Source organism: Argiope bruennichi, chromosome 10, assembly GCF_947563725.1.
Source record: "Argiope bruennichi chromosome 10, qqArgBrue1.1, whole genome shotgun sequence".
Taxonomy (NCBI): Eukaryota; Metazoa; Arthropoda; class Arachnida; order Araneae; family Araneidae; genus Argiope; species Argiope bruennichi.
The window spans coordinates 92,257,798-92,283,675 of NC_079160.1; the positions used below are offsets into that span (position 1 = coordinate 92,257,798).

Here is a 25,878-nt window from a genome sequence, read left to right on the forward strand (position 1 = left end):
GATCTTTCCTGTTCATATCCCTAGATCTTTTTTTTTTCTGCTGCACATACTTCTGCTTACTTTCATTATTTTCGATTAAGTTTTTGCATGCACTTCATTTTACTGCATTTATTGACTCCTTTCTTTAATTCCATTAATTTTCTACAGCGTTTCTCGGAATCTTTAGTTTGGAAACTATTGCTGCCGATCGTGCCACATTCTATTTCTAAAAAATTTAGCGAAAAATTATTTTGGCGAGAATGAATTCGCAACATACCTACAAGGTAAATATCCATTGTATGTGGAATACTTTGTTCACTATTGTTTGAAGTATTCTAACGTTTTAATTTAACTCTTCACTTTTTAAATTCCATTTTCTGTGCAATTTGCTGTAGATGGTTCATAGATGCTATTTATCACTTTTCACGTACAGATTTCTTGGTTCATTTTGACGAAATTGTTAAACATCGTCATTGTTTTGAAAAATAGTAGCTACTTTATTATATTCGCATCAATGTTTATTGACCTACTTCAACAAATTTATTCACATTCTGATTAGGTAACTATGGAAGTATCGCAAATAAGCATAATCGAAGTTTCCAAAGACATGCCTCCGTCCTAATCTACTAAAATCTTATAACCACTATTTTAATTGTAGAGCTAAAGGAAAATTTAGAAGCTAACAAATCTTTCGCATTAGTCAATAAAAGTGGTTTCTAAAGAAGCTAATAACTCGAACATTAAATGTCGTATCAGTAGTTTTATCAATAATTTTTTATTTGCTGAAAATTTCCACATTACAAAAATTTATTTAATACTATTTTAAAGTAAAACTTTTAATTACCATATTTTACCCATTCTAAAAATAATCTTGATGAAACATTTTTTAAAATTTCATATCAATTATTTATTTTTAGGGATAACAATATTGTTTCTAATGTCACTTGCCATAGACAAGCCCACTGACTTTACAAGGCAGTGATTTTAAGCCAAGGGTACGTCTCTTGTTTTTCAGTCGCGTCACCTAGGGCCAAGAGTACGACTTAGTACTCGCGCGTTACAACCCTTTTTACGAAGCGAACTTCATTCATTCACTCATCCACAGATCGTAATTTAGACCTGAATCGGAGAACGATCACCCCTGATTCAGTACCCCCAGTAGCATAACTCTCTACATGGAGGACATTGCGACCACGACAGATTTATGCGTGCGCTAGCCACCACACACACGGAGAGTCTTCGGCCGGCGGGGTTTAACCTCGCAACCCAAGGCCCACGAATCAAACGCCGTACCAACCAGGCTATCCTGGCCCAAAGATTATAAAGTATCGAATTGTGCGTCCTTTTTATATATAGTTTTAAAATCAAGAACAAAGAAGCGAACTTCAAGTTTTATTTATAAATAAGATGAAAATAGTTTTTGTTACTGTTCAGTTTTTTTTTTTTTTGTTTGGTTTTCGTAACTTTCTTTGCCTAATTATATAGGAAAAGAATATGCAATTATGGATTAATATTTCGACAAATATTTTGGACTATATCTTTCTCTGCATATATTTTTCAGAGCAGCAAAAAGATCCAGCGATAAATAATCGAATCAATAAACAAAATGTAAAACTCAGGGAAAAGAATTGCAAAACGGACATATTTCCTGCATTTTTTTTTATTTGAACAAAATCCTATTTTTCTCGTACATTTCCCGTTGTTATTAATTAAATTACATAACGAAATCGTTTAAATGAAGAAAAAAACCGAAGGTCACTGGAAGATATGAAGAGTCCCTTAAGCAAACATATCTATTTTTAATATCTATTATTTTTAATGCCTAAAAACGGAAAGTTGAAACTTTGGGGGGGGGGGGAAACGAAATTGTCCACTTTGCTTACTTCTAACATTTTTAGACTGTCGGCTTAAGAATTATTTGCTGAATTGCAGCAATTGGAAATATTTTTTTAATAGAAGGTACAACATAAGAGCCCAATATTTAATACTATTACGAATGACATTTTAACACTGTTTCAATACTGTACTGTAAAGTATTATTATGAGAATTTATTGGGGTACTAACTATCTACTATAGAGATCTACTTGGGATATCATCGTATCTTTCAGCCATTAGTTTTTGTCACAAACTCAATGTTAAAAATCCTTTCAAAAGTTTGAAATTCTTCTCCGATACTTCGCAGTGTGTTTTAAGATTGATTTATTCATTTTCTCTCCGTCTGACTTTATCGTATTAGCTATTGCATTCTGTGTCCAAAGATTTGAATCAATTTTTAAAATGCCAGCCTGAAAACATTACAATATTAATGAAAACGAACGTGAAAATTCTGCTTTGAATTTCATAGATATTTGTATATAATAATTTCAATTTTTCGATATTCTAAAAATAATTATTTTCTAATCATTTGAAATCTGAAAGCAGAAAAATTGTTCATGAAGATTAAACGAAAATAGATCATGGACCTTTTTACTAATTTAGTAAACATAAACTTTACATGCTCAGAAAATTTTAAAATCTAATACACGTGTTATAAATCATTTTTAGCAGTAAATCTTCCATAGCCTTCTCGATTTATTAGTAAAATAAATGCTAACATTCATGCTGTTTCTAAGCCACCTTTTATTCGTCAACAAACCGCATAAAATAACTCAACTCGAAAGTATACGAATCGTATGGCAACAAAATGAAAAATGTGTAAAGAGTGTTTAAGTTTGAATTGGAACTTAGTTTGGTGAATGCTGATGTGTGGTAAATCATTGTATTAGCAATTGATGTGTATCCTATTATAATTTTATTCACTGAAAGTAAGTAGTGGAAGCACGAGAACATTCACATGCTTCTAAAGCTGCTTTTCTAGAATGCAGGTCATTTTAAATTAATTGTTTTAGTGGATGAATAACATATTTTGTTTGCTCACCTGACATGTGCTGGCATGTTAATTTTCTTTTTATTATTTTTATTTGGTTTGAAGGAGAGGATTAAGAAATAACGCACGTTTTATAAGAAGCGGTATGAATCATAGTAGGCGGGAATGTTTTAATGATTTACAGCATATTTTTTTTTTCATTTTATATAAATATTTTGTATCTTAATTTTTTTAAAAAAATTTCATTCTATTCCATTTCACGTTGTTTTCATTTATATTTATACTTGTACTGTTTATTCAAAATTATTACTACTTAGTTTAAGTATTTCTTTTAATTTACTTTGATCAATATATGTTTGTTTCTTTACCAGTGAGCATATATTGGGGTTATTAGTATCTGATTACTTCTGCTTCATCAAATTTGGTACTTCATTATTATGATAACTAAACATATCATTTCATATTGAACCTAGCAACATAATATGAATGTTATCTTTTTATATTAAAATTGTCATTATTTTATCAAAATCTAATGTTTCTCTATATGTTTTAACAATGAAGTATAAAATTTTATAATGAATTTAAATAAAAATTAGTATATGAATTTCAGTTATAATATTGAAAATTATATCTTCGTGATCATTAATAAATATTCATAGTGTTTAAGTTGCATGCAGAAATAATATGTTATACAGCAAGTTTATTAAAAGGTTAACAATTTGAAAATATCATTTTCTTTAGCCATTGAACAGTTTCTGTTTTTTATGCTCTTATGCATTGGGAATATAGTAAACATAAAAAATTCCTGATTATTGAAATATGACACTATATTAATATAAAATATTTAATTTTCAATTTATTAATTATAATATTCTAAATGTAATGTTTGAATGTAATAAATGTTTCTTCTGTAAAGATCTTGTATTTGTTACTTTCTTGCTTTTTGAGGAAAAGTCTTTTATTATATATAAATATAATTTAACCCCAAACCTCTCACAATTGTGTATTTTCCTATGGCTGATTCAATTACATGAGTACATGACTGTTAGTACATGTAGTGTTATTCTGATGCAATCATGTTATGAGGTTGTTTCATTTGTGGTTAAAACTTTACTAAAATTTTTATTGTCTTAATTTCATGGTCATTCTAGGTATCGAATTTAATTTTATAAATGTGAACTTAAATGAAACTGTTTTCTTTTTTTTTTCCCAGTCTAAGTAGTAGAATTTCTGACTGAAGTATTTAATAATACTTACTTATTTTAAGATTAATGATATTATAATTTAATTTATAGAATAAAATTTATTTTTAGGTAAAATAGGAACTCCTAATTGTGAGTAAAGTTTTCTTATTCTTTTCTTTTGAAATTTATCTTCTAACAAATTATATTATTGGTTATTGTAGATCTGTGGGCAAATTTAGTTTATATCAACCTGATTGGAGATAATTTTTTCATCATTCAATAAACCTTTCAGAAAAGGATTGAAATTATCATAAATATAAACTAATTTTTTAAAGATTAACTAAAAAGTATTTAGGTTGTGACTATTTTTGATGTTAAATGTCAAAAATTAAAAAAAGATATTTTTTTTTGCAAATAGAAGCATTTAATGCAGATGATCTTTTATAGTCTTTTTAGAATAATCTATTATGTGTATTTTTATAGCATTGAAATATTTATTTATTGTTAAAATAACTGAACTTTTATGCTTATATATGATTCATTTTTTAAAAAAAAGTTTCATGATTTCTTAAAATGTTTATATTTATAATTTTTTTAAATGATTTGTAAAATATTAGTCATTAACTACACTACTGTAAGATTTTGCATGTAGATAAATGATTTTTTTTATTACACAATGAAAATTGTTTTGCTCTTTTCATATGAACATACTAAAATTTATATATTTCATTTCCTTATTATATTAAATGAATTTTAATTTATTTGCTGAATAATTGCCAAAATAAACCAAATTTATGATTTTGATTTTTTAAAATTTTAAATCTAATTTAATCATTTAGAAAAGAACAATTATTCCAAGTTTTATTATCTAAGAAACAAATCAGAAATATAGCATAAAAATTTGATTATTAAATTATTATTAGCATTTTGATTATTAAATAAATTAATAAAAAGGAAAATTGGATCCTTGGTCTTTTTTTCATTAACTTATTCAGTTTATTGACATATTTTATAATAACTTTTAATGCTAATATTTTATCTTATTTATGTTTAATAAATTCTTAGCTATTAAAACATACTTCAACAGCAATTGTAGCATTGTACATAATATTTTTAGAATTGTATAGCTCCTTAAAGTTTTTTCCTCTTGCAACCTTTTTACTCGATTTCATAAACCTATTTATACAACTGGATGATACTCTATGTATACTTTTAAGCAAGAAAATAAAATAAGCCGATATAGTATTTATTAATGATAAATAAATGTGAAATTTTGTCAAAATTATTTAAAAAATTGTCATGGAACCTGATTTTATTTATTATTGAAAATTTTCGCTTGAACTATCATTTGTTTATGCTAAAATTAATGCTCCTGGTTTTCAACTAAAATCGGAACCTATTGTTAAAGATCAGGTTCAAATTATTTTCATTTCTACTCAAGTTATGCATTTATCATTTTGTAACTCTTTTTTTTTCGATATTGTGTTTATTATAAAATTTTAAGTTGAATTTTTTAAATAGTTATTCGTATTTAACTATTTGTTTACTAAGAATATTAAAAATATTTTAGTTATAAAAACTATATGATTTAAAAACTTATTTTTAAAAATAAAACTATATAATTTTAATATTGTGCCTCTTCAAACTAGCATTTGATTTTAAAAATTTCTTGAATGTACATTCTATTATTAATTCATAAATGTTTGAAATTCATTCTTAATTATTAACTTCCAAAACATAAATGGTTAAACAAGTCAGTCATGACAAATCAAAATGTCTTTGTGGGGAAAGTTATGTAGGCTATCATTATTTAAATGGCACTGAATAAAATCTTGATGTACTTGAATATAATAGAATTTTATTTGTTAATAATATTTTATATGAAGACAGTTGCTTTTTATAGAGAAGTATGTTTAACAGCTCTTTAATTATTATAGTTCCAAGATGCATGTAAATATGTACACTGTTATTAGTGCTGCTTGTATGTTTCTGATATAAACTTCACTTGTCATCAACTATAATTTCTTTAGAGTTATTTGCTTTTTGTTATGCTTTCATGGTTTAATACTTTGATGTGTTTCAATTCTGTAGTCAAAATGTAGATTTATCTATTAATGCCCAATTTAGTTTCAGGCATATATTTAAATTAAAAAAACTTTTAAATAAATTTCTTGTTTTTGTTTTTTTTAATTGTGAAAAACAACAAGGTTGAGATTACTAGGAAATGAAATTATATTCCAAAATATTCTCTAGGATTTTTTAAAAATAATTTATTGTAAATCATTTTTCAATAATTTATTATGGATATATATTGAGATTTTTAAAATCTTGCCAAAGATTGTTTTCAAATTCTTTACATTATTCAAAAATTAATCAGAGTTGAAAATTGTTTCATGTTATATATTTACTTGTTAGACAAAATGAGAAGTGGGGGGGGGGGACTGTTGAATATGTTTGGTTTACCTATGCAAATGAAATGTATCTGTCCTGTAAATGTAATACTGGGATTTTATGGATCAAAGTTCATTTGGTTTAGATTGTTCCATTTAAAAGTCTTTTATATTTATATTATTTGTCTTTCAATCTATAAGATTTGCAACATTTTATTTTATGATAATTTTAAATTCAGTTAATGGTCTTGATAGCTATTCTGTATCATTTTATAAGTTGTGAAACTATTTCCTGCTATTTTCTATCAATCATATGTCTTTTCGTAATTGGTATGATTCATGCAACGTTTGTGTGTTTTGAACAAAAATGTTTTTGTCTATTATGGAACTAAGACTGCTTCTAATAAATCTGAATGTAAAGAACTAAGTAGAAACTAAAGTAATGTATTACCATGTTTTTGATATTTGTCTGGTATTAGTAATAAGCTGAGAAATTAATAACACAAATATTAACAATGTTTTAAGCTAATTGTCTTGAAGAATCAATTATTTGTCAGTTGTTATAAATTGTCTTTAAAATAATTCAATTAAGTACCTTTAAGAGAGTCGCTTTTTTAAAAAATCTTTTGATTATAAATTGCTTTTATTTATTTTTAATGAAATATTATGAATGCTTAAAGATAAATATTAATGATTCACTTAAGAGACACAAGAGAGTTATTATCTTTCAAGGTTTCTTGAACAGTTAGGAGTTGAAATATTTGGTATATAAAGTATTTTCATATTATTCTTTAATTAATCTCTTATGCAATTTTAAATTTATCATAATTATTTTGATTTTCACTGTTTTAGTTTCCCATAATTCATTTAATACTGAAATATCCTCATTTGCAATGCATGTAAAATGAATAAACTGTTTCCTTCACTATCTATGATATGTAGCTCATGGTATAAGTAAATATTTAAGAAGTATGAATTCCACTGTTGAATTAAAATATTGTTATGAATTTAACAATTGAAATTGCCATATTGGATTGTGCATAGGTGAAGAGATAAGTATCTTTACTTAATAGGTAAAGCACATTGACATTTTTCATCATTATCATTTTTCTGCAATCAATTGCTGCATGAGGTTATAACAGCCATATGCCATATGCTTTAGAATTTTGTATAATGCTGGCTCCCGAGCACATCTCCAGTATTGAATATGTTGAAGTTAATTATAATTGAAACCCTAATAAATTGGAGTAGGTTATAAATGATTATCAAATCTGTTCAAAATTCATCCCATATGTATGGGCTGCTGCTTAGATGCTTATACTGCACAGGATTAAATGTGTTTAAGTACTCATACATATTTTTAATTATAAGTTAAGAATAGAGTAATTTTTTAGTCGCTGTAGATATTGATTATATTGTGTATTATCATTAAACAGCAAAGCTACTACATTAATTTAGAAATTTATATTTCTTTAAAATTATTATTTCTTATGCTTGATAAGAACCAGGAAGTCACATGTCCTCTTTTTTGTACTTTCTTAATTTGTTAAATATATTTATGCAAAAAAAATTCTTAAATTTTTATCCATTTTTTACTTTTTTCACACTGCATTTTTAAAAATATTAAAGCAACTTAAATTGTATTATTTATCTGGAAGATATTTCTAAAAAATGTGTTGGATACTTTTAGCATTGTTTATTTACTGTATTTGGAAGTAATGATAATAATTGAAAAAAAAAAAAAAAAGGAATCAAAGAATGAATATTGTTGAAACCTAATTTCATTTCAATTTCTTATTTGATTAAAACATTTTTATGCAGTATTTCAAAAATTTATTACACTCTTGGTGTTGGAAGAGATGAAAATAAATTCTAGTATTATGCCACAAATTTTCAAACAGAAATGATTGCTCATGCTTCCTTTTTATGGATGAATTTTCTGTTTTGTTTATTTTGTGCATAAGAAGTTCAAAGTTGTCATTTGATTTCCGATGTAATACTATGGGAAATTTAAAATTTCTGCTCTCTATGTTAAGTACTCAATGAAACCAGCGGATGTGGTTCCCCTGAAATTTTCTGGCATATTCTCTAGTAAAAAGTATGCAAGAAAATTTCGGAAAACCCTCCACTCAACAGCCTTGCCCAAGGTTCACAATTTTATGCGAACTGCACGATTTTAGGGAGGTTTAGATGTTTAGTGCTTTCTGTGACCTAAACTTTCATGGATAAGCTTTCAGTTTTGTAATAGTAATATGCAGAATATTAAAAACTTTCTAAAACTGTTCTTTGGTTTATACATTTTTTAAAAAGGGAAAAAAACTTATTTGAATTTGCGAATTATTATATACTTATTAACACATATTATCTTTTCAGTTTCAGGTAAACTGATGTTTGTTATATTGCCATGAGCACAGACCCGAGCTTCAGGGAGTGTCAAGAAAATGAATTCCTGTCAATCTCGTCTATTTATTTTAACGAAGTTAAAGATCTGAGGACGAATAGTGGAGGGCAAAAATGGAAACCACTTGAAATGGCCATTACTGTATATCCTGAAGAGAGTATGACTGGTGACAACGATCATAATCTGCAAGTTGACTTGTATATCAAATGTGCTGAAAATTATCCAAGAACCACTCCTTTTATCGACTTGAAAAATCCAAAAGGCATTTCTAATGAGAATTTATCAAAACTTAAGGAACAATTGATAAACAAAGCCAAAGAGTCAGTTGGAAATGAAGTTATTTTAGACTTAATTTGTCTCTCTCGGGCATTCTTGTATAATCATAAGAAGCCACATTATTATGAGTCCTTTTTTGAAGAGATGATATCAAATAAAAACAAAAAGCAACTGGAGGAGGCTGAGGAATTGCAAAAACGGGAAATGGAGCTTAAACAGCAAGAACATCAAACTCTTCTAGCAATCCAGCAAGAGAAGCAACGCAAAATGGAAGCGCTGAAAGACGCCAATAGGAAGACTCGGTTTGCAGATGAATGCAGTTCTTTAAATATGAATGCTAGTATTGAACAACGCACAAGGAAAGGATCTATGACACGAAAGCGAAGTAGAAGCACTTCTTCTTGTAAAGAAATTTGTACAGATACTGAACTTCAAGTAGAATGTAAAGAAATGTTAAACAGTAAAATTAAGTTTGAAAATAAAAAAGAATTCACCATTGTGTGCGGTCGATGCCTAGGACACAGTGATCGTGGTTGTGCCACATATTCAGGAATGGATAATGTTACTGGAAATCTTACTGCGATAATCAAATGGACTCTGCAGTTTAATGTTAACCACAAACTGAAAGGAGAAGAATGGGAGGCCTTACAAAAAGAACAAGCTGCTTATCGCAAAAGTTTGGAAGCCATTGAGCAGGAGTTTAAGGCATTAAGACAAATTAATTTTAAGCACCTTGTTCATTATTTAGGAATGTCATATATTAGCAAGAAAGACAAAATTGTCGTTTATGTACTCCAAGAATTTATTCCCGGCAGCACTTTATCGCATATGAGTGATACTCTTCGCCTTACAGTGCCTCAGATACAGCATTATACACGTGAAATTCTCGAAGCATTAAAATGTCTACACAATAATTCTGTAGTTCATAAAAATTTGAGGGCCTCTAGCCTGTTTATTGATAAACATGGTCGCATACGAATGGCAGATTATAGTTTAGATAAAAGATTATATGATTTATACAGATCACTGACTAATGATGAAGAGATAAATATTTATCCCCCAACCATAGGTAAAGGAGGAAAGAAAAGTGACATTTATCGACTAGGTGTGCTATTAAGATCTTTAATTGATCCTACAGCAAAGATGGTACCTGTTACAATACCAGATGAACTAAATCCTACTTTCAAAGATTTCTTGCAAAAATGCCTGTTGCATGATGAACAAGAGAGATGGTCCGCAGAGCAACTTCTAGCGCATCCTTTTCTTGCTCATGTGTCTGCAATTGGTATGCTACCGAAGGAAGATGAAAATGAGGATTGCATTGATGATTCTCTTGATAATGATGCTGCTCAGGGTTCGCGATTATGCAAAGAATTCGATATTTTGAAAAAACTGGGGAAGGGAGGTTTTGGACATGTCTGGAAAGTAAAAAACAAATTAGATTCCAGAGTATACGCCTTGAAAAAGATACCATTAAATCCATCTAACAAACAGCTAAATCGCAAGATTATGAGAGAAGTTAAACTGCTGTCAAGACTAAATCATGAGAATATTGTAAGGTACTACCATTCCTGGATAGAAGCAGTTTCTACTTTAGACAGATCTGGTCAGCAGGGAATGAATGGCGATGTATCAGAATCAGAGAAAAGTACCTTTGAAATGACAGAATCGTCCATCCAGTGGAAAATCAATGACAAAGATTTATCATCTACTGATGATGAAAGTTTCATTGTCTTTGAGGAGAGTTCAAATGCTGATAACCAAATGGTGAAAAACATTGGAACTGATGCGTGTGAGAGTTCAAGTATAGATCAAGAAACGTTGAATTCCGAAAGAGACACTCCAGAAGTTAAGGTTAGGCAGTTTATGTATATCCAAATGGAGTTTTGTGAAAAGAGTACGTTAAGAACAGCGATTGATAATGGTCTGCATAAAGATATATCTCTCGTGTGGCGCCTGTTTAGAGAGATTGTTGAAGGTCTTCATTATATGCACCAACAAGGTGTCATTCATAGAGATCTGAAACCTGTGAATATTTTTCTCGATTCAAATGACCATGTAAAAATTGGAGATTTTGGACTCGCTACTGATGTGATTTCGAAGTCTGCGGTTAATGATACATCTTGTATTGATCTGGAACCCCTATCCCGGTCAGAAGTAGTTGATGGTACTCAAACAGGAAGAGTAGGTACAACATTTTATGTGGCACCCGAAATTATGGCTTCTGGTAAAGTGAGCTACAGTCAAAAAGTAGACATATACAGTTTAGGCATAATATTTTTCGAAATGTGCTATCCTCCACCCGTTACGCTGATGGAACGTAATATAATAATATCTGATCTACGGTTGAGAGAGATTAAACTTCCAGAGAATGCTGATGAACTATTGACAGATGAAATGATACAACTCATCAGATGGCTTTTACAGCATGATGTCACAAAGCGGCCAAATTCTCACGAATTAATAACTTCAAAATATATTCCGCCATTACTTACAGAAGAAAGTGAACTTAACAATCTGCTACATAATATAGTTTCTAATCCACAAAGTAGAATGTACAAACACATGATCAGTGCATTATTTGATCAGCAAGTAGCTCCAGAGTTTGACTTCACATATGACATTGATGTTTTGAAGAGCCAGGGACTTGGAAGTAAATCTTCTCAGACCTTTAGTTGTGTGGTAGATGTTTTAAATAAGATCATGAGACTTCATGCTGCCGTCTATCTTTCTGCGCCTACACTTATGCCAAAATCATCTATGATAAACATTAATGAATCTTATGTACAAATCATGGAGCATGGTGGTGGTATTGTGACATTGCCACACAATCTGCGAGTGCCGTTTGCTCGTTATATTGCACAAAGAGAAATTGACCATCTGAAACGGTACTCTTTGGGAAAAGTTTATCGGCAGCAAAAAGTGTTCGGCTGTCACCCCAGGGAACAACTTGAATTTGCTTTTGATATAGTCACTCCAACTCCTAATTCCTTTTTACCAGATGCAGAAATTATTGCTGCTGTGTCTGAAATAATTTCCGAATTTCCATCACTAGAAAGCCGAAATTATTGTATTCGTTTAAACCACGCATCTTTGTTAAAAGCCATTATGTTGTATTCTGAAATTGAAGATAGTGTTGAAAATGATCTGTATGATATAGCAGGAGAGCAAAAGAATAAAAGCATTTCTAAAGCTATGTTGGTGGATGAGCAGAATAATCTGAACCTAAGCCAAAGGTCAATAAGCAGATTGTGCCAATTTATTGAATTAGAAGAAAGTATCGACAAAATAACAGGTTTTCTCCATCCTGTTACCCAAAAGAAAGGAAAAGCTTGCGTGCTTGTTAGAAATAGCCTGAAAGAATTGGCAAATATTGTGTCTCTAACTGAAGCATTAGGTGTTAAGTTGCCTATTTTGATTTGTCCTGGTCTTGTGCACAATATTGACTTATTCTCGGGCATGTTCTTTCAATGCATTTGTGCGTTAAAAACTTCAAAAAAGAAGAATGTGTTCAATATCCTTGCAGCTGGTGGTCGCTATGATAAGTTAATTCAATCCTTCAAACTGAAATCTTTGGTGGAAAGTGGAAAAACAGTAAACCAATCTGCTGTTGGCGTAAGTGTTGCTATCGAAAGTATTATAGCAGCTGAAAATGAATCTCAAATGCTTGGCATTGCGGATTTTCTTATTCACTCTGAAGATGCTGGTTTAGCTGATAAAAAAGCATCGTTGATGAAAGAACTTCAGGAATTAGGAGTTCGAGCAACTGTTTTGTATGATAAAAATCTCACCTTCGATGACGCTGAAGACTTCTGCCGCAATCATGGCATACAGCATATTTTAATTCTACGTAAAGAAGAACCTGGTATTATTAAAGTGCGTTCTGTGGACAGGGAAAAAATTAGTGAAAAACGTATAATTCAGTCTGACATAAAAGAACTTTTACCAAAGGTTTGTTCAAAAACTTTGCAAGACCCCAAAGCGGAATATAGCCGTTCTACATCAACTTCGAATTCTTTAGCAATTAATGTGCGCTTCCTAGCTACTGATAAGACTCATAACAATAAGAAACGTGAGCAACACATTGAGCATAATGTGAAGCAAACCTTACAGTCCTCCTCTAGTCGCGTTTGGGAGTTGATACCTGTTGATTTAAAAATGGAAATTGTAAATAATATAATATCTTCTTGTGATATATCTGCAAATGTGGATGCAATTCAGAGGAGCTTCGATTGTATTATCGGTGTATCTGGTAAACATAAAAAGTATCTCTCCCAATTATGTGACGAAATATGTGATATAAGAACTAAGAAACCAAGTTGTGCTATTATTTTGTACAGCTTACAAGATAATAATTTCAAAGTTCTGTTATAGCAGTGTTTAATGTTTTTTTTTTTCTTAGTCATTATATTTTATTTTGTGACCAATTTGAAATGAATATATGAATTCGATTACATATCATTTTAAGTTTGTGTAAGCTTTGCAATTATGTTTTTGAAATCAGTGTTGCTTTTACCAATTGAACTTGAAAACAGTGTTGCTTGATTTTTCACATTTCTTGTGCGAGATTTTTTTTAAAAAAAAAATTGCTCATTTAGAAAGTGCCAATAATAAAATGTACATAGCCAAGACTTTTTTTTTTTAATTATCCTTGTCTTGCAAATGATTGTGAACCTATTGAATCTGGTGACTTTCCTCTTGGTTCCTTTCTCTTCCAGATAATATTTTTATAATGAAATAAGAAATGTATATTTTTCGCGCTAATCATTTTTTTCCTAATTGATGTAGGATTTTACTTTACGACTTCCACATTCCCGGATGCTAATTCTGTTCATGTTAAGATACTATGCTTTACGATTTGACAGGAAAGAGTGATTCTTGAGCTTTGCTTTTCGCCCTGTGTGCAAATTTTTAGCCTTTTCAGAGTTCATTTGGACTATAGGACTGCTCGAGAAAATTCAGCATTGAAAATTAATCATCAGCTTATTTTGCATTTTATCATATTTGTTTTCTTATTTGAAATTTATTGTATTTCATTTTAGTGAATATGACTTTAAAGATTTTTCATATATTAATATGCAATTTAAATTTCGAGATACGAAATATTATTTCTATAAAATATTTTGTTTGCAATTAGAGCTTAGCAATTAAATTATGAGATTTTTTCATGCTACAGATTGTCGTTGTTTTATATGTATAAACTCAAATTAATTCGTTCATATTGTTGATACAAATGCAAATTATCTAATTTCAAGCTTATTAGATAGTTTGCATCTGTACCTATGACTGTACTAGAATGGATTGTATAATTCGATATGAGAATTATGATATCTAAACATATTATGTATTCTAGGAACTCTTATTTGAATCGATACAACAATGCTTTCCCAAAACAACGTCTTTTAATTATGAAATTAAAAAATAAAACTGTAGTCAAGACATGACACTTTCCTTGAATAGTAGCAATTATCCATCGTTTGTATGTTTCAGAGTGAAAGCCCAGAAGTTTAAAATCAAAACACTGTTTAAGGAGTAAAAAGGTTTTATTAATATTGCCGTTAATATTATTTTAAAGTGTTTCATTTTCTCTTCTACTTTGTTAGACGATATCTTCTGTTTTCGGAGCATATGTTGTATTTATTCAACCCAGGCGCAGGGTAATTGTATTTGTTGAGGTAATCGAGTTCTGTCATGGGGCCAAGAACACTTAAAAATGTATTATATAGATTTTATTTTTATTTTGAACGAAAAGAATGTATATAATTCCAAAATATGTTTGTGGTAAAATATGGTTTAGCAAGTAACTTGGAGAGCTTCGATTTTGTAGTGCTATTTAATTAAACATATTTGTAACTTCAACAAAATTCATACAGAGATGTAGCAATAAAATCCTAAAGTATGCATAAAATAGATCACTTCATTATCAATGATGAAATAAATAGTTACATGTTATGTGATCAAAAATATCCGGTGCTTTTAAGTTTGCGCATCTTTTCAGTAAGGGCGAACGAACTGTCTTTGTACTGAACCATGTAACATATGTACTTTAACTTGTATTTCGCCATGAAGATTTGTTCACGAGGGTATAAAAGAGGCGGCAAATTGACGAAGAAGGAAAGGATTTTACCTCGCCCCGTTGCACAGAAAGCAGATATTAATTTGAAATTCTCAATAGCAGTTGAGAATTTCAATTTTATACATTTCCGTAAATATAGCATATATATTTAAAAAAATGTAACAATTTTTTTTAATTCTAAATTTTTCTCGTTATTATGTAGAATTTTCAATTAAATAATACGAAATTTACAGAAAAAAATTAACTTATTAAAGCAAATGAAAAATTATAGAAATATCCTGCAAGATTGAGATCCGATTTCTGAGCAAGCCAGTTTAATTTTTCAAGATCCATCCCAGAAATTAGCTTTGCACAGTTCGTGCTTTGTGGACATTTCTAGCCACATCTATAAAAGAAATCATAGGAATAAACACCTATATTATAAATTGAAATGTAGTTATAGCTAGACTATACAAACCACATCATTAATAGAACTTGCCAACTTTCTTTTTCAAGAATGGCGTGCGATCTCACCTTCCAGAAACATTCCAAATTCTAGTGGATAGGTTTCCTTATAAAATAGAAGTTGTCATTACAACTAAAGGTGCCCCTGCCTCCTGCTAATAACTGACACATTCGAATGCTTTAAATTTTATTATAAATGAAATCGCATAATGTTAGAAGTCTAAGGCTTAAGCAAATTATAATTTTTTGGGTACTTATAATATCTAAGATATTGCAATTTTTGTTATAAATAAATATGAAATATTTAATGTATTTCTAACCTTTAAAGAAACCAACTGAAAATTCAATTTCAAAGAATAATTAATGGGAGGCCCTTCATAATTTAGCTATTCTTCGAGAGCAATTAAGATTTAATTCACTACAGCAGGGATATCTTTCTGAATTTTAAATAGTATTTGGCTGGAATTTTTTATAAGTTGCCCTATATATATTTGAAATTACGAAAGGGAAAATGCACTGTTTTTCACGCATGCGCAGTCAAAATGTATTTATTAAAAATACTCCTTTATCCCTGAGTATATCTAGAATTCATTTCAGATTTTAATATTATGCTTTAATAATACTTTTATTCTATAAATTTATTTAGTGTTTTGTTCAAAACTGCATTTTATAAGCAAAAAAACTTCAGAGGGGAAGATATTTTTTAAGTTTTATATCTTCTCAAACATACATGCTTTATTCACAAAAATACATGAAAATATTGTCCCACATAAAACCATTGTTGAAAGTCTCGATACCTGCTTTCTATACAACGAAGTTTATGGTTGATCTTTTTAATTCACTCATTACTGAATCTTTACGTTAAAATACAAGTTATAGTACATAATATACATAGTTAAAGTTCAAAAATATTCGGAAGAAAAAAAAATACACAAATCCGAAAGTGTCAGATACTTTTGATCACATTATGTTCTTATACTTAATATTACAGCTGTACAACAGATTTAGTTCTTTAATCACGCTAGGGAATACTATATTAAAGAATATTATGTATTACGTTAGAGAATTAGTAGAATATTCTTTAACATTGCAAAGTAGTTGGATTATTTTAGATGCAATACTGCAATATATTTAAATATATATACATATAACTTTCCAAGTTATTTTCATGAGAATATTTTTTTTAATTCAATCGTATATACCCATAAATGTTTAGTGTATTATTGTTGATTATTTATTTTATTAATAGTGAAAAATCTGAGCCACGTGCAGTCAAATTTCTAGTACGATTTTGAAAGGATTAGAGTCAAATTGTTAAGATGGCCCCAAGAGTCCATGGAACATGATGTTTGTGAATTCTGTGGAGTTTTTGCGTCGAATTATAGCTTCTCTTAAGACTTAATTTTAATTTAGTAGAATTTTAGTAATGAAGACCGAGCCAGTTCAAGAATTCTTGGCGCCCTGTACAGAATTATTATGGCGTGTTCCTCCTTTGTATGCGTGTATATTTGTATGCTTAAACCTCAATCGGTCGAAGTATACTGGTATTTTTTACGATGTAATGTATATTTAAAAGGCAATGGAAGATTAAAAAATCGCATGGAGTTAAAACTGGTTAATGGCTTACTGTTGTTTTATATCGCTTAGCTTTTTAGAATCTCAGGGATGAAGTGTGCAGACTGTAAGTAAGAAATAAAAATCGATAAATTTTTTTTCTTCTCAAGCCTAACTATTTTTGCGACACACAGATTTAAATCACACATATAATCATTTTCGGACAAAAAATGTATAGAACATATCTATATAATTTTTGAGTCTTTTTTTTTTTTTTATTTTCACACGATTGTATAAGATTAGTGAAGGATTCACTCTTCAATGAAAAACTCCAACATCAACACTATTTTAATATTTATTCTGCTATTAGATCTTGGAAACAATCGCATTATTCGCCAAAAGTCATTGTGAAGGAAAAGAAAAGAACTTTATATCGCACTCAGTTTCGATGTTATCCTTTTGCTATCTGATGGCTTTCATTTCTTTTCTCTATCGCCATATAAAGCGCATAAATTCTCAAAATTATGATTAGGAATTGGCAACCGTACATGCTCAGCGCCTTGTGCCTCTTCACAGGCTGCCCATCTCTAGAGTCGGCCCTATACGTGCATTGCGATTAAAGGGTTAAAAATAAACCAATAATACATGTCTTTTTTTTTTTTTTTTTCCCGAATCTGTAGTTTGAACCATTAGCACAATTAAATCATGTTTTTTATCAGTTGGAAGTTTACAATCCTTTGTATATTTGACGGGTTGTTACTTATATTACGTATTAGTGTTAAGTAAAGAGAAATGAGTCACAGGTACTTATCTCGTGTTTACTACTTGATCTCAGAATGCTCGTCCCTTATCAGTTTTACTCGTTGAGTGAATCTACTCAATTGATGGAATAAAACTTCACAAATTTTGTCATGTATGAAGCTTTTTTCATTTTTAATCTATTAAAAATAAAGGTGTAAAATGTTATCAAATAATGAATACATCAATTTCCTTTGGTCTTATTTGTGGGCATTAGATATAGGCATTTTTTATTGTTTGTTTTTAGATAAGTGTTATGTATGTGCGTTTTTTAAACATTTTCCTATTTATTTGTTAAAAGATTTTTCTGCCATTTTGGGTGTCCTGCAAAAATTGTATTTACAATTTTTTTTGTGTTTCCTATACCGAATTATCTGGAACTTTATATTTTGACTTTCAATTTATATTATAAATCTGAAATGTTTCAAATTATAAATGTTTTTTTTAACTGATTCTGCATCGTGTACTGAAGATATACTGTGATCTGAATAAAATGTTTCTTTTTTTTTTTTTACCAAAAAAATTGTTGAAACGATATCTTTTTTTATCATGAAATCACAAAGTTCTAGAATTAGATCACAATAAAATTCAATATACATATTTTTTAATTCTGAGTATTGAATGTTAATAAAAATGCAAAATAAATACTAAATCGTTATTAGAATGAATATCAACGACAGCTTGTAAAAATTGATTTATTACTAGTTAGATTTTTAGTGCTTAATTTTAGGATGTATAAATTAGGGCGGCGCGTAAGTTTTAATTTTTATTTCTGTTATTTTATTTAATAATCTAATATAAAATCTAAGAAATTCAGACGCTTATCAATTTCAAATGTCGCGTGAATTCATTACAGTTATTCTTTGAAGCGAAGACTCCTGTCTTAAAAGTGAATTCACCATTAGGTTTTCAAAATTTTGATTTTAAAACCAGTGGAGGTGGTCTTCCCAAAACTTTCTCGTATATTCTCTAATAAACTTGTCATGCCACAGAACGCCTTACATGACATTGGCGTACATTAATTATGAAACACTAACTTTTGTCACGAATTTAGCATTTTTACTGAATCTATCGTGCCATCCATGGCGAGTTATTTCGCGATTAATACTTAGCATGCGTTAGTATATCAAAAATCCAATTTATGTTGTAAACACGTTTCTCATCCGATTAAAAATAAAAATTGATACAAAATTGCACTTGCAATCACAAAATCCCAAACCAAATTTGATACATTTAAGCCGCTGCGTTTTTGAATTATGTTTACATGTTTCTGAAAGTGCAGACCAACAGACAGTCAACCCATTGTTGGATTTGATTCAGAATTTGACAGGTGCCTGCGCTATAACTATTATATCAATGTACGGAATTTCATCTATGTAGCTCTCCATTTTGCAGTTATCGTGTTGTCTTATAACCGAATAGGCGGACTTCCTTTGAACAGATTTTACTCAAAATTTGATATAAATTTTCAAATTTAGTGAAAAGACCGTATACCAAATTTGAACGGTGTAGCTCAAAGCCATTTTGAGTTATCTTTGTCACAGACGGACATTTTCCAAAAATGTGTTTTACGAACTCGAGGAAATCTAAAACATGAAGATTCGTTAAAATCACGAGACCGTTTGACCTACTCTCAGATGCCAAATTTATCACTGATATACCTTAGAGGGTGAAAATGTGCATTTCGGAGCGATTTTATTTATTTTAAAAGTCTTTTTAATGGTACTAATTTAATAATTACGCAATTTTTTTTTTAATTTTGGAAATTTTTTAAACATAAACATTTTACTTAATTCCAACATTGTTCTCTTGAGATTCAACCGTTTTTATTGTTTCATCCAATATTTAGTGACGTGATTTTCTTCCGCTGTTGAAAGCTATATAAGGAAGATTCTATTTTAAATCTGTGTAATTTACAAGATAAATAAAAAAAAAAAGTTAAATTGCACTATCACGGAAGTTAGAAGAGAGATGAACCTCACACATATGTTTTTAATAGCGTTATGATGTCATGGGACTGATCACCTTTAGAAATGTTCAAATACATAATGAGCAGAACGTATGAAAGACAATTAAAGTAACACGGTTTTTACATCTGATTATTTGATGAAATCATGGACTTGAAGTTATATCTGATAGTTTAAATGAATTATAACCGATTTCCCAGGTGAATTAACTGATTGCCAAAGGCGACTATTTATTGATAATGGTGCTCTTTAGGCCTTACTGTTTGATCTAGAGAAATCAAATTTTATAGATATATTGTTGAAGAGTGGATTATCCTGAAAATATTGCAAAAAGGGGGAAAAAAAATAAGACCTCGAAGTTTTTCAAAGTTGAAGAGTCCCTTATGAGCTGTCTGCTTAAAAAATCAGGTGTTTGCCTAAATATATTCCAGAACAGCGAAATCCGTCGTAAAATAACCATTAGTAACATCGAAATAGATCTTCAAGAACTTTAGGTAAATAAATAATATTTTGCGGTATTTTTTATTTAGCAGAGCAGCGGTGATCCAGTAATAAGGTCTCAATTTCGAAATCTGAAAGCTCCAAGCTGGAAATCCGAATTCATTAAATGCCTATCCTATATCTGAATCTATTGCTCGCTAATTCATACATCGTGAGAGCGTGCCTTTACCACCCTATTGGCGTAACAGTTTCTCAGACTATATGGACTGATTTATTACCATACTAGCCGACGTGACACAGAAGTTTGGAAAGAGGGACGCCAGCTCAGGTGATGTCCTCGTCGTCTAACGTAATTCAACATTATGAGTTATTTTATTTTTTAAATTTATTAATAAACTGCCTTTTTGCTGGTGCAAAACAGGACCCTAACATAGCTACATTATCTCAGATTTTGCGATTTCTCTTTTTCGAAAGAGCAATAAAGTCGTAGAATTACAACTGGAAATTTTAAGCCTGAACAAACGAACCAGAAATTATATTATTGGGTTTAGAAAATGATCGTTGCTTATGTGGAATAGATAGGATTAGATGCTTATCTATGCTGAAGGTTATGCAGTGTTTAATCAAGCCTTATGTAGAATATCCGTGATCAACTTTTATGATCATATCTTCCTCTTGTGTTCATTGAATTTATTTATATTTCTTTTAACTTTATGTATATTATAAGCTTCATTTCCCATTACTCTTTTGTCTATTCAAATTTATCAAAGAATTCGCATACTTCAGATTGGAAATATAGTAACTGAATTATTTTATTAACTAATTATAAATTGTCAAAGTTAAATTTAGTTATACAAATCAAATGAAATATTTGCATTTTGATAAGCCTTTTGTCTACTGTTTATCCACATAAATACACAAAGATGGTGTTTTTCTTTATATGTGAAGATATCTGTTTTATTTTACATATTCATGTACACAAATTTATAAATTAATAATTTGCATTCTTTACACACATATATAACTTAAAACACACATTACAATTTCATATCTAATGCGTTGAAATAAAATCTTTCAATGTATTAGATTTGAAATGTATTGTTTATGTTGAAGGTTTATTATATAATCGTTCCGTTCAATGTATTTCTTTCCATTTACTCATTATATTTATGAAAATTATTTGTTATATTAAATTAGGATTAAAAAATTTCATCTGAATTATTTTTTAAACAGTTAATTATTAACAATGAAATTTTAATACAATTTTTAACTTAAAAAAAATTATTTTCATTTGTTCTACTCACTTTTAAACTTTCAGTTTTTCATAAATTGAATCACCATCAGTTTCGAATCAGCCAATTTTAATGAATTTTTCAGTTATTTTTTAATTACTGTTTTGTAATAACTGCTAATTTTTAAAATACGTGTTTTTGAATTAATTTTCTTTTTTTTAAAATCTCGTCTAACTGTTATGCTTATTGATTTATTTATTAATTTTTGCAAGTTTTAATTGAAATTCTAATTAATCTTATATATATAAGTAAGTTATATATATATATATATATATATATTTGAGAGTGAAAATAACTCAAGCGTATTTGGAGTAACTAAAGAAAAATATTTTAATTACATTTAATTCAAACAATTATTTATGAAATTTCTCAATAATTTCTACCTAGTAATGTCTCATAAATATTATAATTTCAGATAAAAGCTCAAAAGCGAAAGAGCTTCGGAATTTTTCCGAAGATAACTTTTTGATTTCTTTTATATTGTTTGACTTATAATCGAGGAAATCAAATTAACTTTTTTCATTTCAAATCAGTTGATTTTTCTCGCTGATAGAAAATATTGAAAGAAAAAAAAAAGAAATTAAATTAAATGTTCGTATAAGGAACAGAAACTATCAAACAGTTTTTTTGAGTAATACATAGCAAGGTACGAAAGAACCTTAAAAAAATTCGGAACAAAGCCCTTATTTCTTGAAGGTGTGCAAAAAAGAAAATTATGCATTTAGAATCAAATTTAACCGTTCTACTCCACTTAATGGAGCATTATATTTTAATTGTCTTTTTCCCGCTGAATAAACAATATTCCGAGCTGTTAGAAAATTAAAAGAAATAAAATATCAGTATTCAAAATATATCAGGGGAAAAATAATAATCACAAAAAGACAACTCACGATCTTTATATCAGAACATTGGAAAAAAGATTGAGGCAAAGAAGTTTCAAAATTTAAAAATGGAGGGATTTTAAGAGGAACAAATGAATCGTCACCATATCAAATCACTTTTACCATGATATATGTTATTTTTTAATTGATCTGGAAATAAAAACTAAAAATTGTATAAATACCCAATTACTAGCTTAGTTCATGTGTATAAAATAGAGAAGTTTAAGATATAAAAAAAGACATATTTTTCCGCCAGTACGTGAACAGTTTTTAATGTAAATATGATTCAATTCTCAGCATATTATATAAATTTGATTCTGAATCTTATTAATTTGTAAGTGGTATGGAAGTATAGCAGATTTTAAAATATTGTTTTAGAATTTTTTTTTCCTTTACAATTGCCTTATATATGCATTTTCTTATGCTATTATTTAAATCAACTTGTTTCATATAGAAAGTTTTTTTATTAAAATTTCAGTAACCAATATTTTTATTTAAATTTTTGATTTGTCTTCACTACTTTAAATCCCCAATTAAAAATTTGCCTACTGACTGGACATGTATTGAGAAATTTAATAAAATGTCAAAATAACAATATTTCATACAAAAAATTTTTAAACGAAGGCAGCTTTTGAAACATACACCTGCTTCACGCAATTATCGAAATAATTGATGAGTTAATTGTGAGATGGTTTCAAATAAAATTATTAAAAAGACATTTGAAGATTATGCATATAAAAAACTACATATATAAGAATTTTTTAAATATTTTCGTTTACATTCTAGAAGATTAATTGCATACTAAAAGATGGTATTTAAACTTTTTCTCATTGAAATATTGGTATTACTGGTAATAAAGATGTTGAAAATTCCTATTCATTTCTTAATATATGCAGAATCATTCTTTATTAAAAATAAAGAAATAGAATGTCTAATGAAGGATTCAAAGTTATGAGTAAATACGAAAAGAAAATTTATTCCTTTTTTTTTTTTTTTTTTTTTTTTTTATTGAGAGTATTTAAACTTTTCTTTTTACGTGAAATGAGTCGAATTTTACAACATCGTTTCCATCTGTTTTCTTTTAACATTATGTTTACTTGCTAATGTTAAACACTGGAGTGGTCTCTCAAAAACTTTCTCGCATACTTTCTAATAAGTCTTATCCCTTTCCTCCGCATACAATTGCTGGCCTTGGGTAAGACCGCGAATTATAAAACCGTCTATCGTTTACCATTGCATGACATTGGTGAACGATAGTGTCGAAATATATGTCTTTGGCTTGAATCTAGCATTTTTATTGAACCTATCGGGGAAAAAATATTTTGGATTCTTTGTACCCGTTCGATTGAAATCAATAGTTGACAAAGCATTATAGTTGTAGTCACAAAATAATGTGCTGAATTTTATTGATTTTAGTATGTATTTATGATGTATTGCGGTACATGCACGTAAAAGTACAGACATATAACCCTTTGACAGATTTGACTCAAAATTTAACAAGAATTTGTATTTTAAATGCTAAACTTGTGTATCAAATTGTATCAACCTAGCTCTTTGCCTTTTTGTAACTACAGAGTTCACTTGCACTCGAACAGCCATACAAACTTTCTGTGAAAGGTTATTTGTTCAAAATTGGATAGAAATCTATAAATTTGATGGCAAATCCATATAACAAATTTTATCCATCTACCTCAAATCATTTTTAATTTTCATTTTCAAAGACAGACAAACATAATGCCAAAAATATATTTCTCGAACTCGGTGAGGTTTGAAATATGAATATAAGTCAGAACTTCATTTTTTATGCTTATAATACTTTCATTATGCTTCTTATAAGGATGAATAAAAATGTAATAAGAAAATGAATCACTTATAAACGAAAATTTAACCATAAGGAACAACAATACTATTGTTGAACACAAATACTGAGCTTCATTCTCTTCATTCATTCGTGTGCTCTAATGAAATGTGCATTAAGAGCATTCAATCATATATCAACTGTATCTATATATTTAAAGTAATAAGAAAATCCGTTGAACATATCGCGCAATCATAAGCCCTATTTGTCCATTTTTTAAATTCATATTTTCTAGATATATCATCTAAAGTTTCTGCACTCTGATTATCGAGAGAAATCGAAAAATCACAACTTTACCGTACATTTTCTATGGGAGAAATCCGCAACATAACTCTCCAGCCATGATTACAGAACCGATTTCAAACTTTTTTTTATTTCATATAAATATTCATGACCCATATATCTCTATTTCAAGAGATATTTTTAAAAATTTTGAAAGAGCTCTCAACCACAATTATTGAAGTAATTTCGTCAATTTTCGTCGCCGAATTAACTAGTGGCAACTTTATTATAATATTATTTACCTTTCAGAATCTTTGCCATTATTTTACAAGTATAATTTAAAATAACATGTTTATTTTTTATTTTATTTTCGAATTATTCTTTTATTATATTTTTATAGTGATAAAATTTAATTTATATAGGTACAGTGGACTTACACAACTTAATTAATTTTACCAATACCACCCTCTTTCGGAGACCATATTAATCGTATTAATATAATCACGTCGACCATTTTTAATAAAATATGTCTTATCAAGATTTAAAAAAAATTCAATTTTAAATTATGATTACTTAACAATGACAAACCTTTCTGATTGGTTAGCAATGCTTGAAAAGTCTCGAAATTAATTGGCGACGAAAATTGACGAAATCAGTCCAGTTGTTGATATTTGTGGTTTTATCGAAGTTTCATCTTGTAATATCTTTCGAAAATAGAGGTTCAAGGGATAGATGACGATGAACAATCTTAGAGTCACAAATTTTAATATGAAATAATGGTGTAATCAGTACACCAGATATTTTATTAAGCGATTTTGATAGAAAACTCTATCAAAGAGTTTTTCCTCACAAAGTCAAAGAATTTCTTAAAGAAATTCAGTGTTTTTGAAAATTCTCTTGAAAAGGTTCTGTGGTTGAGAGCAAATGACATTATTAGCTTTCAAACAAAATAAAAATTGGTGGAATCGTTACCATGATTGTGGCTAGAGGACTGATTATTTGGTTTTGCCAATTATTTTGAGTACATAAATGGTGGATGAACAGCTGGTTGTTGAAGGCAGATAATAATCATTTAATTTTTTTTTTTATTGAGGTACTTGAATTTTGAAATAACGATATATTTCTTCTTCTTCTCATTTAAGCAAATAAGAATAAACAAATCTTTAAGAGAAATGAATAAGTAAAATATTTGTGTCATTCGTCGAATGCTTCAATAAAAATAAATTCTTTTTCTATAAACAGAGTAAG

General features: G+C 28.9%; 1 protein-coding gene across 2 annotated transcripts; it reads left to right on the plus strand.

Moving 5' to 3' along the window:
* Positions 1 to 2,663: 2,663 nt before the first annotated feature.
* On the plus strand, positions 2,664 to 18,367 carry LOC129988113 (eIF-2-alpha kinase GCN2-like). 2 transcript variants are annotated; one of them, XM_056096243.1, is made up of 3 exons: positions 2,703 to 2,784; positions 4,160 to 4,180; positions 8,794 to 18,367. In XM_056096243.1, exon 3 carries the CDS (start codon positions 8,825 to 8,827, stop codon positions 13,469 to 13,471), a length of 4,647 nt encoding a protein of 1,548 aa, XP_055952218.1. In that variant the 5' UTR covers positions 2,703 to 2,784; positions 4,160 to 4,180; positions 8,794 to 8,824; the 3' UTR covers positions 13,472 to 18,367. The 2 variants fall into 2 exon arrangements, with proteins under 2 accessions (XP_055952217.1, XP_055952218.1); XM_056096242.1 differs by lacking the exon at positions 4,160 to 4,180 and having other exon boundaries at positions 2,664 to 2,784; positions 8,800 to 18,367.
* The last annotated feature ends 7,511 nt before the right edge of the window (positions 18,368 to 25,878 follow it).